The sequence below is a fragment of the Pezoporus wallicus genome, unplaced genomic scaffold, assembly GCF_028554395.1.
Source record: "Pezoporus wallicus isolate ANWC-B61680 ecotype Strahan unplaced genomic scaffold, APGP_CSIRO_Pwel_v1 contig_3486, whole genome shotgun sequence".
NCBI classification, from domain to species: Eukaryota; Metazoa; Chordata; class Aves; order Psittaciformes; family Psittacidae; genus Pezoporus; species Pezoporus wallicus.
In genome coordinates this window covers 4,729,022-4,743,497 of record NW_026642292.1, presented here as the reverse complement: position 1 = coordinate 4,743,497, position 14,476 = coordinate 4,729,022, and the positions used below count along the sequence as shown (strand labels likewise).

Here is a 14,476-nt window from a genome sequence, read left to right as displayed (position 1 = left end):
CTCAGGACGCATGCCATGCTCCCACTGGCTTCCCGCAGCCACTGGTGCCAAGCCTGTTGCAGTGAGATGAGGCATTCCACAGAGTGAGCTTTCAGAGGAGATGCTTTCAGCAGCACTCCAGTCCCTCTGGGCATTTGCAGACACTCAAGCCACATCTGCTGCTTGCTTTTGTCTTTCCTACCTTTGCAGAGGCATATTCCACACACTTCCTCTACCAAGTCCCTCCTTCCCTTCTCCAGGCTGCAGGAGCAGAAGTAAAGATGGGAAAATCCTGAATTCATAGAAATAGGTCAGAGATTCCCAGGTCTCCCAGTGTGCCAGAACAAGTTGTTGAGATGGGCAACTGCTTAGCTATTTCAGCCATGAAAAGATGCAGAGGGTCCTGCCTGGCACTGGTGTTAGCCACCCTCCCACCTTAAGGGCATAACTTGTACATGTCTCCTTTACTGAGAGCGAAACAAGGCCAGACAGCACAACCTGGCAAAGACAATTGTGAAATGCTCCGCCCCTCCACACATGCCCAGGTCAGAGTTCAGGCTCTCTGACCTGCTGGGGGCCTGGGGTGGGAAATGGGGAGAGGTATAGGCAGCCAAAGCCATAGTGCGGCTGGTGCCCAGCACAGAGGTGCTGCGTGAGACTGGAGGTCTTGGTGTACAATGGTATGCCACACTGCAAATGGCAATTTCCTCCTGACATCTAATCTTGCTGCTGAAAAGCACGTACACTTCTCAATAGGCCAGGCAGAGATGCAGTATTCTGCTTCTCTCTTCCTGATCAGGAAACCATGCACTCAGGCTCTCAAAGAAACACCTTTTGGGAATGTGATTATGCCAGAAACCTCTTCCCCATGATGCATGAGACATTGAGGGATGGCTCTGGCACATTTATAGCTCCTTTCCCCACCATCATATGCCAAAAATGATCCGGCCCCAGTTTTCACCCCTGCAGCAGAGCTGTGACTTGAGCCAAAGGCAGGGGCAGGCACATTGACCTGTGCACCCTTCCTGCTGTGGGCAGAGAGGTCCTGGCAGGAGCTGGGTCAAGGTGAAACCCTAAGGCAACCACATGGAGCTGCCCTGGGCATGGCCAGGACCTGCCCAGCTTGCATGGAGTATACCTGGGCAGCACTCCAGGCTCTGCCCTGCACCACTGCACTTTGGATACCTGGGCTGCAGCCAGAAGCGTATGAAATATGTTTGACACATGTCAAGCTTGCCTCAAAATGAGGTTTTCAGGACGCCAAAATTTTCAGTCACATTTGTTAGCTGGTTTTGTCTGAAAATGTATGGGATAATTTTTTCCTGAAAATGTCAAAACATTTTGTTTAGACATTTTCTAAATGAAGTAGCTTGGTTTTTTTTCAATATGACAGTTCCAGCTCAAAGCTGACCTATCTTCCAAGATTTCTTTTAACAAATGCTAAATAACATGAAATGTTTGGAGTTTGAATTGGCATTATTTTACTTTCTGAAAATCCCCACAAGTTTTCTATTTCGTTCAAATGGGCAGGTCTTCCCCTTCCTCCGGTCTGTGTGGGGAGAGGTGGGGATAGTTAGCAGATGATGAAATCCACTCTCCCTGTAGTGCTGAGGTTACAGGGAGCTCCCCCAGGACCCTCCTTCTCTTCTTCCTGGGATACTGCCTTGGGTATCTGTACTCCCCTCCACTGTCTGACCCCCCTCTCCCTCCCTTGGCTTTTACTTCAGTGCCCTGTTCCCCCATCCTGGGAATGAAAATGCTGCTTTCAAGGCTGCCTGTGCCTCTCTGACCCCCACAGCATGCTTTCCATTAAAGCCAAAGATTAATTCCTGACTTCACTGACTGACAGTGTGCCAAGCGGGAGAAAAGGGAGCAGGCCGGGTTAGGGAAGGGACAGAGGCTGTGGGATTAGAGGACACAAAATCAGGGGTGGCATCCATTCGTTACTGGTAGCCCCTGGCAGGGCAGCTGTTGTGTGGAGCTGGCTCTGGGTGCATGCAGTCCCCTAAAACCTGCCCTGCAGAGCCCCACGAGGCTACACACACCCGCTGCACCCTGGCCTGGCTGGGGGTGAACTGGGGCAGGCCAGGTGCTGCTGACTTCATCAGAAGCATCAGAATACTCCTTTTCTCCTGCCAGCACACTGCTGGCCCCAGACAGGGAGAAACCTTCATTTCCCTGCGGTGGCTTCCTGGCATAGCTGACACCACCTATTGCTATGGAAACCTGGGAATGAGGAGCAGGGGGATGCTGCCTGGCTGGGAGGCTCCCACAGCTAATAGGGGTCCCACAGGAGGAGATGCAGTGTGGCAAGGCTGGATGCCTCTGCTACTGTAAGCCCAGAACCAAGCCCTGTATGGAGGCAGCTGGGGACTGTTGCCAGATTCTGGCTCCACCAGCCTTTCTTCCCGCAGCGATGTACAGAGGTTTTTCTTATACGTGCAGCTCAAAGGCTCTTCTGCTTCACTTTCTTCTGAGGACTATCAAAGTGCTCACAGATTTTTTTTTTTTTTTTAATGTTTAGCAGCTTTTAAGAGAGGTCCCAGCACAGGCAAGAGGCTCTCATCAGGAGTCAGTTCTGCCTCCCCCTTCGAGCAGCAGAAAGGCAGCAAAGAGAAAGTCTCTTAATCAGCAAGCCAGTGCCCCCCTTCCTTTTTTTCCTCTGCCCAAGCCCCAGCAGAAGGCCATGAGCATCCATCTGGGGCACCATATTAGCTTCTGATGACAGTACCTCCCTTGGCTAGGCACACACATCTCCTGGCAGCCCCCTGAAACTTTAAGGAAAACACGTAACAACTTTCTTCCGCAGAGAGACCAAATCAGCGTTATCTATCCTAGGTATGTTTGTAGCCCTCTTTCCCCTTAGTATCTCTTTGTTGTTAATGCAGGCAGGTTCCTGCTGTGGCAAGCGCTCTTATCTCAGTACTACAGCTCATGAGGTGACATGAGCAAAGTTTGTGAGCAAGCCAGTGATGTTAAGATGAGGTTATCTGTCTAGGCAACCTGAAACAGGGCAACAGCACAGCCTGTACTGGGATCATCAGCCAGAAACATATCAGAGAGGCACACACATAGGGAGTATTACGCGTTTAAGGACGTTCAAGTTGTTTCCTCCCTCTTCCCCCACTCTCCTTCCCCTGGGATGAACTCACAAAATCCTCTCTAGTGCTGCTGGCTCTGCTTGTGATGCACCCATGAAGCTGCTTGGGACCAAAATACCCAGTTTTGTGGTGACTCTAATAGAATGGACCCCTGGAGAACCTGCCATTCTGAGGTACCTGATGAGCCAGGGTGAGGAGGCTGATGCTCAGATCAGACCTGAGAGGCTTTAGTAAAGCAGCAGCTGACTCACCACTGCCTGAGGCCAGGAAGAAGCAGGAGCAAGCTTAAGGGACAGACAAATGTTATCTGCAGCCCCCACTAGGGAGAGGCTCAGTGCCTCTTGCACCAGGTTAGGAGAGGAGGAAGCCAGAAAGGGAGCTGCTCCCCAGCACTTGGCATCCCATTTTTACTCAAAAAGGTGGGTGTCATTTTGACTTGCCCCCGAATACTGGTTCTGATGTGACAACCTGCACAGGGAGGTACAAAAGAAAGGAGGGAAATCTAGAAAATGCTTCTTGCTTCAGCCGGCGTTTAGTTAGACTCCTATAATTAATGACTGCTGCTCTCCTGAGAAAGATCCCAGCTGCTTTGCTCTGCAGCCTGCTCTATCAATTTTTCTCTGTCACATCGACACACACCAAAACTCATTCCTGTGAGGAAGGGAATGAGTACGTATAAATCAAATGCATCTGGAAAACATGAGCAGGAGAGGAGAGGGCAAAGGGGGCACAGATACAAAACCAACACAAATCAGCATCCCTGGAAAGATGCGATCAGGTTTCTCTGGGCCAGAAGAAGCTTGCAGGGTCATGCGTAGCAAGTGCTTTGCCCCTGAGCATTAGGTGAGGAGCTCAGTATCTGAGACCTCTTTGTGCCCGCTGTAGTGTACGCTGTCCAAGGTATACTCTAATTTTTACTTGAGACAAACAACTCCCAAAGGCTGTCCTTCTGCTGAACTACTTTGTCTTTGGACCAGCCTCAGGGGACCTTGGTGACCTTATTAGTGTATATAAATATATAAAGGGGGAGTGTCACGAGGATGGAGCCAGGCTCTACTCAGTGGCAAACAATGATAGGACAAGGGGTAATGGGTACAAACTGGAACACAAGAGGTTCCACTTAAACTTGAGAAGAAACTTCTTCTCAGTGAGGGTGACGGAACACTGGAACAGGCTGCCCAGGGAGGTTGTGGAGTCTCCTTCCCTGGAGACATTCAAAACCTGCCTGGACACATTCCTGTGTAACATTATCTAGGTGTTCCTGCTCCGGCAGGGGGATTGGACTAGATGATCTTTCGAGGTCCCTTCCAATCTCTAGCACACTGTGTGATACTGTGACCTCCCCTATCTCTCCCAAGCCCTTAGTCCTTAGGAAGCCCTCCCAGTCTGACACTTCTAGTGGTCTCATCTGTCCTGTAAAATTATCATATTCAGCAAGGATCGAGAGGACATCAACTCGCAACACCCAGCATATTATAGAAGAGGCCATCCTCAAGCAGCAGAAGTCTCAATTCCTTACAACAGGAGCCTTTATTCATTTGAAGAAGTAGCCCATGCTCCTAAGCATATAACACATTGACCAAGGCTCTCTGTGCACCCTTGCTTTTCGTATCTGGTGCCTTTTCTGCAGGCCAGAGAGGCCCAGTCCTTGAAAAGCAGGCAATTTTCCAGTCCTTTGGCCAGTCTGTTTTTTATCTCTGAAACGTCATCACTTTCTGTTTCCTGAGGCTCTGTCCCCACAGGCTGTCACCATCCAAAGTTCAGCCAGAGCAAAGCAGACCAGTGCCAAGGATCTGGCACCCCTATGGCTGTTATCTCAGGGGGACAGCTGCCCAGCAGGCACAGGTATGTACTCTGCTTAGCTCCTGCAACCCCTTGGTCTAGCTGCCTACTCTTTGTTCCTCCATCCCATTTGGTTTTTTTTTTACATTAACTATAACCCATCTCTTCACCAGTCCTTGTCTTCTCAGAAGCTCCCAGGTCCCATCAGCTTCTTTTGCCTCTTATGGTACTTGGAGAGCTGTGAGTGCCCTCCCACCTTCTGATAACCTCATCTGCCCACAAACGTGTGATTCTGCAGCAGAGCTGGGGGAGGCTCAGCAAATACCTCCTGTTGCCTTGCACCCGTGAGCATCTCTTTGGGCTATTCCCCCTTCTCCCATACCAGCCTGCTTTGTCTTCACCCTCCCACAGTGCTGGAGCTCTATTTGATTAGCAGACACAATTTTCTCCCAAGTAGCTCAGCTCTGCCCTGTGAACTGGCTCTTCACTGATAAATTTTTGCTTAGCTTGAAGAGGATTAAGCAACTTCTTTCACCATGGCAGGCTTATTTCTGGCCTGTGCCTGTTATCTGGAAACATAGGACAGTGACAGCTGGGGGAAGCATTTTATTAAGTGTCCAAGGGATCTGCTACGCAGTCCCACTGCCTTCCTGCTCCACACTAAGCTTTTGCAGGAGCTGTTAGATAAAGTTCTGCTAACAATAGCATTGCCCCATTATTTCTGCCTTTATCACCAAAGGCAGCTGATGAATTACCTTTTCCAAATGCTGCTAGATCTTCTCTGAAAAGTTTCTATATTTAACATGAATGTTCCAGGTCTGAAGCTCATGTCAGGCATGTGTGGGTAGGGAGGGAGCAAAGGGAAGCCTGCCACACAGCCTGGGCCAGAGCATGGACACCCTTGCTTAGACACAGTGCAGGATGCTGGCCAGGAGAACTGACTCCATGGCCAAGGAGAACCTGAATGAGGGTCTGTCTCACTCCCTCAGTCAATGCCTGCTTGTTGATATGGACATGAGGGGAAGAGCCTAAAGCCACCCCAGCTGTGCAGCTCTGCAAGCCACAGCAGCAGAATATGACTGAGCCCGCAGGCAAACTTTCTTATGGTTCTAGCCCACGGCAGTCTGCTGTTCATCAGTCTGTTGCAGGCTGTCACTGGCCTCAGGCTGCCTTGCAGCTGGTCAGCTCACCATGCCAGCTGAAGGGTAGACACCACTTTGCACATGGAGCATGTGCAGCAAACCTTCCTCCATACCCTCTGCACCCCATGAGTCAAGCCAGCCTGGTCCAGCACCAGCAGCACATCCTCCAGCCAATTTCTGGCCATGCAAACCACGCAGAGTTTGTCCCAGTGCTCAGGACCTCAGCTCAAGATGGAAGTTCCCACATCTCAGAGGCCATTCTCAGTGTCTTCTAAGTAGTAGCTCCCAATCAAACATTGGCAGTGTGACCAGTCTGTAATTCTTCCAGGGTTAAGTCTTGCAAGTTCATCAATGTACACAGCTCCTTGGTCTTTATTCTCCCCTTGATGAGACAACATGAACCCAGGCTGTGACAGCTAGCATGTGCGATCAGCACTGCGGTAGACTACAGCAAGGAAAAAGAGTTGTGCTTGAGCAGCACTTGCCTCACCTGTGACATTTTCTGGAGGCAACATTTGCCTCCCTGATAACTGCTGAGTGGGCAGAACTTCATCATCCTCTGCTTCAGCACCTATGAAAGGATAGTGGGACAGATATGGAAGGAGAGCTCTACCACATCCTCTCCATGGATGACTCTATTACATCAGGCTAGAACAGTGCAAGACACAAGTTTTTCTTCCCTCAGTAACCAAGATTAGACTGTGAGTAAGAGGAATTAGCTAAAGGTCAAGCCAGCTAGAACAAGAAAAATGAACACAGGCTTAAGGAACAGCTGTGGGTAATTGCTCAAAGTACTGCAGATTCTGTCCTTTTTTTGACTCAGTGGCTGCGGGAGGCACAGATGTTAGCAGTGGCCAAGAGCACTTTTGGCTGGGGGGGCTGCAGACCCATCATCAATGCAGCAAACACCTGGTTTCTCTGCCCTGCATCCCGAGTCACACACAAAACAGAGAAACATCACCTTTGATCCCTAACTCTCTGATGACCTCCTGAAACTGTCCACGCTGCCTCCCTTGCAAGAAGATCCCTTGCTCCTGATGTTGAAGTGCCCTGGTGCCTCCCGTCCCAGCAGACAAAAGCCTCTCCTTAGAGACTTAGACCCTATAATTAATCATTGGCCCTTTGGACCAAAAGGAGTTGAGACACAACGACCTTTGGAACCCATTGGAAAGTTCAATTAACTTCAAGGACCTTTTCTAGGAGCATTAGTTGAGGAAACAAAGAGCTCAGAGCAGTGCTGGAACATTGTCATCAAATTGTTCTGAACGTCTCTATTTTTAGAAGGATGGAGAGAAGAAGCTGAAGACAATACCTTGGAAGCCCAGAGCATGGGATGATGGCAGTAGTCACAGGCCTCTCTGAGCCCCAGGCCTAAACCGGAGGAAGAAAAGGAGTGGTGATGGCTGTGGTAGTGGTGGCATCTTTCTTTTCATGTTTTTGGGTTTTTTTTTGTTTGTTTGTTTTTAGTTTTTTTACGAGATGAAGCTCCATTTTCACCACCCCACCCCCATGGTCAGAAAATGAGACCCACAGATAGAGCTGAAGATAATGGCAGGTTGCCATGGAAATATGCATTTAGTCTCACTGTTTCCATGGCAACTGAAAGACATACCATTCTGCTCCTCTGAAGAATGCCAAAGGTAAATGAGCACTGATTAAAACAGGGGCACAAACTTGGGCTCTAATCAACCACAAAGACTAGGGCCATAAACTCTTACTGCTCAAGCAGGAAATATTAAGACCATACAAGTGCTGGGAAGGCCAGAGGCAGGAAGCTCTGTGTACAAACTGCTCCCCACAGGGCGGAGAATCAGTCTTGGAGTGATGGCCCATCTTGCTGTCATGAACAGCTTCAGCTGCCTCACCATGGCATTTCTGTCCACAGCTGGATACTAAACCCACCCCAAGTCCGTGATCTATTGAGCTGTTTCCTGGACAGGTATCTGCACAGATCAAAGCCAGTTGCAGCCTAATCCTGGGAACCATGCAGAGCAAACATATTCCTCAGAACCCAGCAAGATCCAAACTGCACCATTAATCCTATACCTAGCCCCTAACAGTGTTTGGTTCAAGGACTCATCCCCTTAAAAACAGAAAAGCAAGACCCAAATGTAAGAGTTTGATACAATACAGGTGTCTGCAGCTTGCCCTTGCCAATGCTTGATCTCCTTGAATCAGGGTTCTATTTTCAGGCTGGCTGATAGTTGTATCAAACACACGATTACACAAGGTTATCCTTTTCTCTGCTGCCAGCCTCTCCAGCAGCTACAGCCCATTCCAGAGAAGCTGGGTGAGAGCTTTACTAGTGTATAGGAAAACAGGCAAAGAGAATGAAGAATCGGAATGGTGCACATGCTATCACACTCTGCTAATGAACCAGACTACTGTGTTTGTTAGTGAGGACTGTGCAGCTTGGTCCTCCAGCATATATTGTAGCAGCTCATCCTGGAAATACAGTATGCTTGCTATGAATTCAGTTAACTCCTCTGAACAGTCCCACCTAATGGTGTGAATAGTGGTGTCTATACAATTCTGGCTTTTTACTTCCAGCTGCCAGTGGATGTTCAAAACGCTTACAAGGCTGAAGACATTTTGGATACAAAAGCATTTGCCTTCACAGCATGGGACACAGACAAGAGAGGCTTCCTTTAATGCACTTATGCCTTACTGTCATTGCCTCCTCCACCACTCAGTGATTCCTCCCCCAGCTGATACATTCAGGCAAGCCCCACAGCAGCAGGAAATGCAGTACTGCGTGGGGAAGCAGAAGCCTCAGTGGGTGTCATCTGGGGGGTATTGGCTCCTCACCCCAGCTGCTGTACTGAGTCACCCAACAGTTCTGTACAGATGCAATTTCACAAGAGAAAGGACTGAACTTAATGAAATTTTGCAGGTGAAAACACGGTGGTGAGAGGGACACTTGTTCCCCTAACATCCAGCTTAGTCTGGCCCTTGGTCTTATAGGAGCCACTTGCCCTAAAATAAGTGCCCTAAAAATTGCCATAGCAAGGAATACCACACAGAAGCCCTCCAAGCACAGCATTCTCATACATATCCCTATACAGGAAAAGGGGCACGACAAAATCTGTGATTTCTCTACCACTGCTTGGCTTGAAGCCTAAAAAGAGAGACCCACAGGTAATGGTAGATACCTGACCTGAAAAACAGATCCAGAATCACAGGCTGAAGACGTGCTGGTCCTTTACTAACAAGTCCTTGCAGAGCTCTAACAAGCCCTCACCAAAGTGAGGATTTCTATTCCATCTTCTACCCGCTTGTCAGTGCCACTGATAATTTTTGCCCTTTTCCCTTGAAGTTTCATCCTAACATAGAGGTATTTATGGAAACCTTTCTTGATCATTCATTCCTTGTCAGGTGGGTGAACTGAGAGAATCCTCCTTCATGTGGGAGCAGAAAAAGATTTTCTGCTGCAGTTTCTCATCTGCCATGAAGAGAAGGCGGCACCTCCAGCTCTGTACTCCTGGTATTTGTTTTTTTCAGTATAAGGGCTCCCACCTATCCCCGCACTGCAGACCCCTCACAGGCATGCCTTGGCAGTCCCTCATAGCCCAGGCAGGGCCAAATTCCATCTAATCCTCCGCACCCTTCTTTTGGAACCACTGGTCTTGCTCCACAGCCTACAGTGTGGTGCCATCACTGCATCCTTCAGTGTACAAACCTAAACAGGTTGTTTTTTTTTTTTTTTTTCTTCCACAGGAACCAGATCTAGCATTTTCTGCATGCACAGGAAAAATTCGCCCAGGTTGCTTTCATCCCCCTCTGCTAACAGGACACACTTTGCTGACTTCCTAACATGGACACAAGTTTTCAGTATTCCATGTACTGACAGACTGAGTCAGGAGGACTCTGGAGGTGACACACAGCCCTTTGCACCCATTCACTACTGGGAACTGGGAGGCTAATAGCTCTAGCCAGTACATTACAGCTGCTCCCATAAAGTAGCACTAGGAGGCCAAGAGAAATGGGTTGCATAGCTAGAACCTCTCCAGCTCCTAGCAGTTTCTCTGATCTAGAGACCAGACAAACTCAGCTCCCGTCTCCAAAACAGGCAGCTGCAAAGAAACTTTCGCCTAGGTCCTGCATGGAGCAGATACAACCTCATCCCAGATATATGTCGAAATACTCGTGTACGCCCAGTTCAGCAACTCCCAAGGAGTAAGGGGTCCACCTAGCGCAGCTAGAGAAGTACTGCCAGAACCGCACGCAGAGCAAGCCACACATACAAGCTTGCCGGCCAATCCCAGCAACACTGCCGGGGGCAGGGGTTGGGACCCAAAGCCTCAAGCTCTGTATAGTCCCTGGGAGGGAGAGGCAAATTCTCTGAAAGAGGTGACACTAGACATGAACAGAACTTGCCTGATTTACTTCATTAGCGTAGAGTAAGTGAAGGGAGTTTGAATACAGCTAGGTTGAATACACATGGCAGATTTTACAGGGGCTGAAGGCAGGCTTTAGTTTAGGGGAAAGAAGCCTTGATAGCTGCTGGTTTGCTACTTCCCCAGCGTTACTGATGCACTTTTCTTTAAAAGATCCCAAAATACTCTTGCCTAAGGTCAGACTGTATGAAATGGATCAAGAATGGATCTAAACTTCCTGTTTCAGAAAGCAATTCCTCCTGCCAAATTTAATTGCTCAGTTATCCCAGCTGAAAGAAATTGAGTTTACTTATTGTCTTCTACCCACACAAGCTTTTAGGTCTTACACTTCTCAAAGGCAGTTCTGGCCAAAACATCCTGAAAAAGGTTAGAGAAGTTTTTTTAATCACATCCTTTTATTCCCTTTTACAAAATAGCACAGTATACATCCAGCCCCCTCTGACAGCAACATAGCTACGTAGATCTTGTTGACTGCAAGAAATGGAAAGACCTAAATCAAAAGAGCTGCTGTTCCAAATCCCATCCATATTCTTCATGGGATGAAGCCACAGCAGATCATATATGAACTCCCATAACATCTACAGATGAAACTGAAGCTAGCTGACTGAATTCTCTGATTACTAAAAATCACTAGGCAAATCAGTGCTGTACATAGGCAATGCTGATTAGTTGAGAAAGGTGTTTTGGAAGCTTAACAACAAAAACACCTGTGGCACAGAGTCTTAAAAAGCTGTTTCCCATAAGCAGTTTCCTTGAGATCAAAGTCATGCAGTGCTCCCACACTCATGTGAGAGACTCGAGTCTTAGACAATTTGGTTATGATCAACTAAAACACAAGACAAGTGAAAAAAATAGCTTCCCCATCTCTCACCCAGAAGCAGGTGAATCATTCCAATTTAAAAGACATCTAGTGGTAGATAAAAATCTACAGAAAACAACTAATCAAAAGGATGTTATCCTGGAAACTTCTAGATTACCCATTCCATGGCAGTTTCAGAAAAGAAGACATTTTATTCTTTCATCAAACCAGGCACAAGTTAGACAGAGATTAAACAATGAAGCAAAGATTCCCAGACAACTAAGTCAAAAGGACTTGAGGACCACTAAGTGGTACTCCAGATCCTCCTCTGCCTGGGTCACCTGACCTTCCCTTCCTGCTGATAAGGGAAGGCACCAGACACATGTGGAAACCAGAGATTCTGTGTGACTTAGGAACAGCCTAAAATAGCAGTGGGGGATTGGGGGATGGAGGGCTGTGTGTTTTGTTTTTTTATACATATATACACACATATTTTTATATATATATAAATACACAGAAGTTACTTTTTATATAAAATTAATAAGATGTTAATTCTTCCTACCTCCATTTTTCAGCTTTGCTTACTCTAAGTAAAAGCTTTCATTCCAGGGATTGACAGCAAAAACACTGTAGCTTCCTGGGACTAAGAGAAGCCTGCTGGGTAAGAAACCAGCAAAGTATCTGGAAAAGCCCACTGTAGGGGACTGGAGACTTGGCAACACTGGACAGTATACAAGAGAGAAACTCTGAGACCCATTTGGCTGGAAGACAACAGATAAGCAAGAGTACCCTGAAAGAATCCAGATTCTCAACACATGGGAATGTACAAGCAATACCCATCAATCTCAAAGAATTTCTTTAGTAAGAACTTTCAGTTGACACACATGCACAGATATATATTATATATATATAGAGCCATCCCTTGCAGAGATAAGCAGTGCAGTGGTTCCACGCTCAGGACAGGGTAGGCAAGTCAGCACCACCTGGAGGGTGGTTCACAAGGTGCTGAAAATGCTCCCACGTGGATGCTCAGAGCTACTTCATGTTTCTGAAGGAAAGACCAACAAGTCTTGGAGATAGGCTGAATGCAGACACACACAGCTGGAGTCATCTCTAACAGCTGTGTTACAGGGTAAGGGAGATGAGAGGAAGCAGCTGGGAAAAGAATGAGCAAAAAACCTCTGAAGACTGCCAGGAAGTGTCTGAAGATTGTGTCCGTCCATGGGAACTCTGATCAGAATTTGACAGAGAAGGAAGTCCCACATGAGCAACCTTTCTCTGCCTGGGGGTTGCTCACCACCTGGAAGGAGCTGCGAATCAGCTCCTGGCTGAAGTCCACCATGGAACCTTTCACAAAGGCCAGGCTGTCCACATCCACAACCACGCGGGCACCACCTTGTTCAAATACCCTACAGAAAAGCAGAATATTTAACCATTAGCTGTGCTACAGATGCAACAGAGAAGCACAGCCCGAGCACTTTCTTTATCTCACAGTTTTCTTCCCTTCTGCACAAGATACTATCCATGTCATGCACACCCTTCTTGTCACCTTTGGGAAGAACAGTCACACCTGCCCACCACTACACCCCTTTGCCCTTGCCTGTCATCAGGATTGATAACTGTGTCCAAGGAAAACTTGTACTGAAATCCAGAACAGCCACCTCCTTCAACCTGCAGCCTGAGAAACTCTGAGCCTTCTGTGATCTCCAACAGCCTCTGCAAAGAAAAGGACAAGAATTAAAAGACCTGCTGACAAACTAGGGAACACTCAGGTGCCTCCCCTACGTGCCTCTGACAGAGCAGACAGCTCGGAAACCACTTCCAGGGACACCCGAGCTGCCTCCCACCGTCCCTACCTTCACGCAGCTCTCACTGAGAAAGATCTGTCCCTCGCTGGGCTCACTCTCTGTCGGGCCTGGCTGAGAGAAGGACGCTGCCCACCGCAGGGGGTGCCCAACTGCACAGGCAGGGCCCACCAGGGGCTTTGGCAGCGCTCGTCCTCGGCACAGCGGAGCGGGACACCAGCTGCCTCAGGGAGAAGAGAGGAAAGGGGAGCCTCAGAGGGGTCCCTGCCACACCGCCAGGGATGGAAGCGGGCCCCGTCCCCATGCCCACAGTCGCCGCCCCTGCCGCACAGCGGAGATACCGGGCGTCCGCCGAGGTTACCGAGCAGGCCCACAGCCACTACGGAGCGGTACCTCATCCGGCCGCTCAGAGCCAACATCCACCAACGCCTCCGACACCCCGGCGCCGCCATTCTGCCCCCTGCACCGCCCCAACGCCCCACCCCCGCCCTCCCATTGGCTGCCGCCGCCCCTGCTTCCGGCCAGGTGCTAATGGCGCCCGCTGAAGCGGAAGTGCTGAGCCGGCGGGGGTTGCTAGGCAACGCGCTGGCCGCCCCACCGGGCCCACCTCGCCGTGCGGAGCCGCGTCCCGCTGCGTGCGGAGGTCGGCTGCTGGCTCGACAAAGCCCCCGAAACCGATGGAGCTCTGTACAAAGGCAGGAAGCTGCCGTCTGTCCTTGCGGGTGTTTGTTCGCACAACCAGGAGTGCTCACGGAGGGATATAAAGCAGTACAAAAATAAATAGTAATAAATAACGCAGCACTCTATGTAGAACGTGTTTGTCCTGGAATTGGGTTGTTATACCAAGCGGAACCCAGAGGCTCAGAGGGGGATCAAGGTGGAAGAGTTAGACAAGCTGAGCAGCAAACACAGGGCCTGGGCAGCAGGGCTGTAGTGGTTTCCCTTGATCCTGGCTCTCCTGCCTTGCTCCTTTATCGGGCAGGATGATCTGACATGTGACAGCGGTCTGGCTGGTCGCTCACAGGTGCACCCGCAGTTAAGTCTTTATCTCTTTCTTCCTCATGTGGTTCTGGGGGAGGGATCCTGCTCCTCAACCCGGGCCAGGCCTGTGGAGAGTCATGCCGTGGGATGTGGAGGAAAACCAGTCATCCCAGCAGGAGGGGTTGACTTGGCGCCAGGGGACCTCGGGACACAGTGACGGCTTTCTTTCTCACCGTCCTGCTTCACGCAAGTCAATGCTCCGGCAACCATAAGCTTTTGCTTACTTCTCCCACCCTGAGCATGTAAATACAACCTGGTTTGACCTGCTTACTTTTGCCTCCTCTTGGTTCAATTCCAATGACATTAGTATAAAGGCAGGAATGTATCACAGGCAGGGTCCAAGGGGGATGGTATTAATGCAAGTACCTGCAATGGTTGATGAAGCCTCATCGGGCATATTGGAAGAGTTTATGTTTTAAGAGAGCATATT

General features: G+C 49.1%; 1 protein-coding gene across 1 annotated transcript; it reads right to left on the bottom strand.

The window, feature by feature from the left end:
• Positions 1-12,230: 12,230 nt before the first annotated feature.
• On the bottom strand, positions 12,231-13,452 carry ISCA2 (iron-sulfur cluster assembly 2). The gene is made up of 4 exons (XM_057428485.1): positions 13,336-13,452; positions 13,057-13,225; positions 12,801-12,916; positions 12,231-12,609 (listed from the first exon to the last, which is right to left on the bottom strand). The coding sequence occupies exons 1-4, from the start codon at positions 13,422-13,424 to the stop codon at positions 12,435-12,437; spliced, it is 549 nt and encodes a 182-aa protein (XP_057284468.1). The 5' UTR covers positions 13,425-13,452; the 3' UTR covers positions 12,231-12,434.
• Between the last annotated feature and the right edge of the window lie 1,024 nt (positions 13,453-14,476).

What these genes read in the sequence shown, in the direction of transcription:
- ISCA2 (XM_057428485.1), bottom strand. Translation starts at nt 13,424, where the DNA reads ATGTTGGCTCTGAGCGGCCGGATGAGGTACCGCTCCGTAGTGGCTGTG. An exon ending in TCAGTGAGAGCTGCGTGAAG is followed by an intron (nt 12,917 to 13,056) that starts GTAGGGACGGTG and finishes TTTTCTTTGCAG; the next exon opens with AGGCTGTTGGAGATCACAGA. An exon ending in GTTATCAATCCTGATGACAG is followed by an intron (nt 12,610 to 12,800) that starts GCAAGGGCAAAG and finishes GCTTTTCTGTAG; the next exon opens with GGTATTTGAACAAGGTGGTG.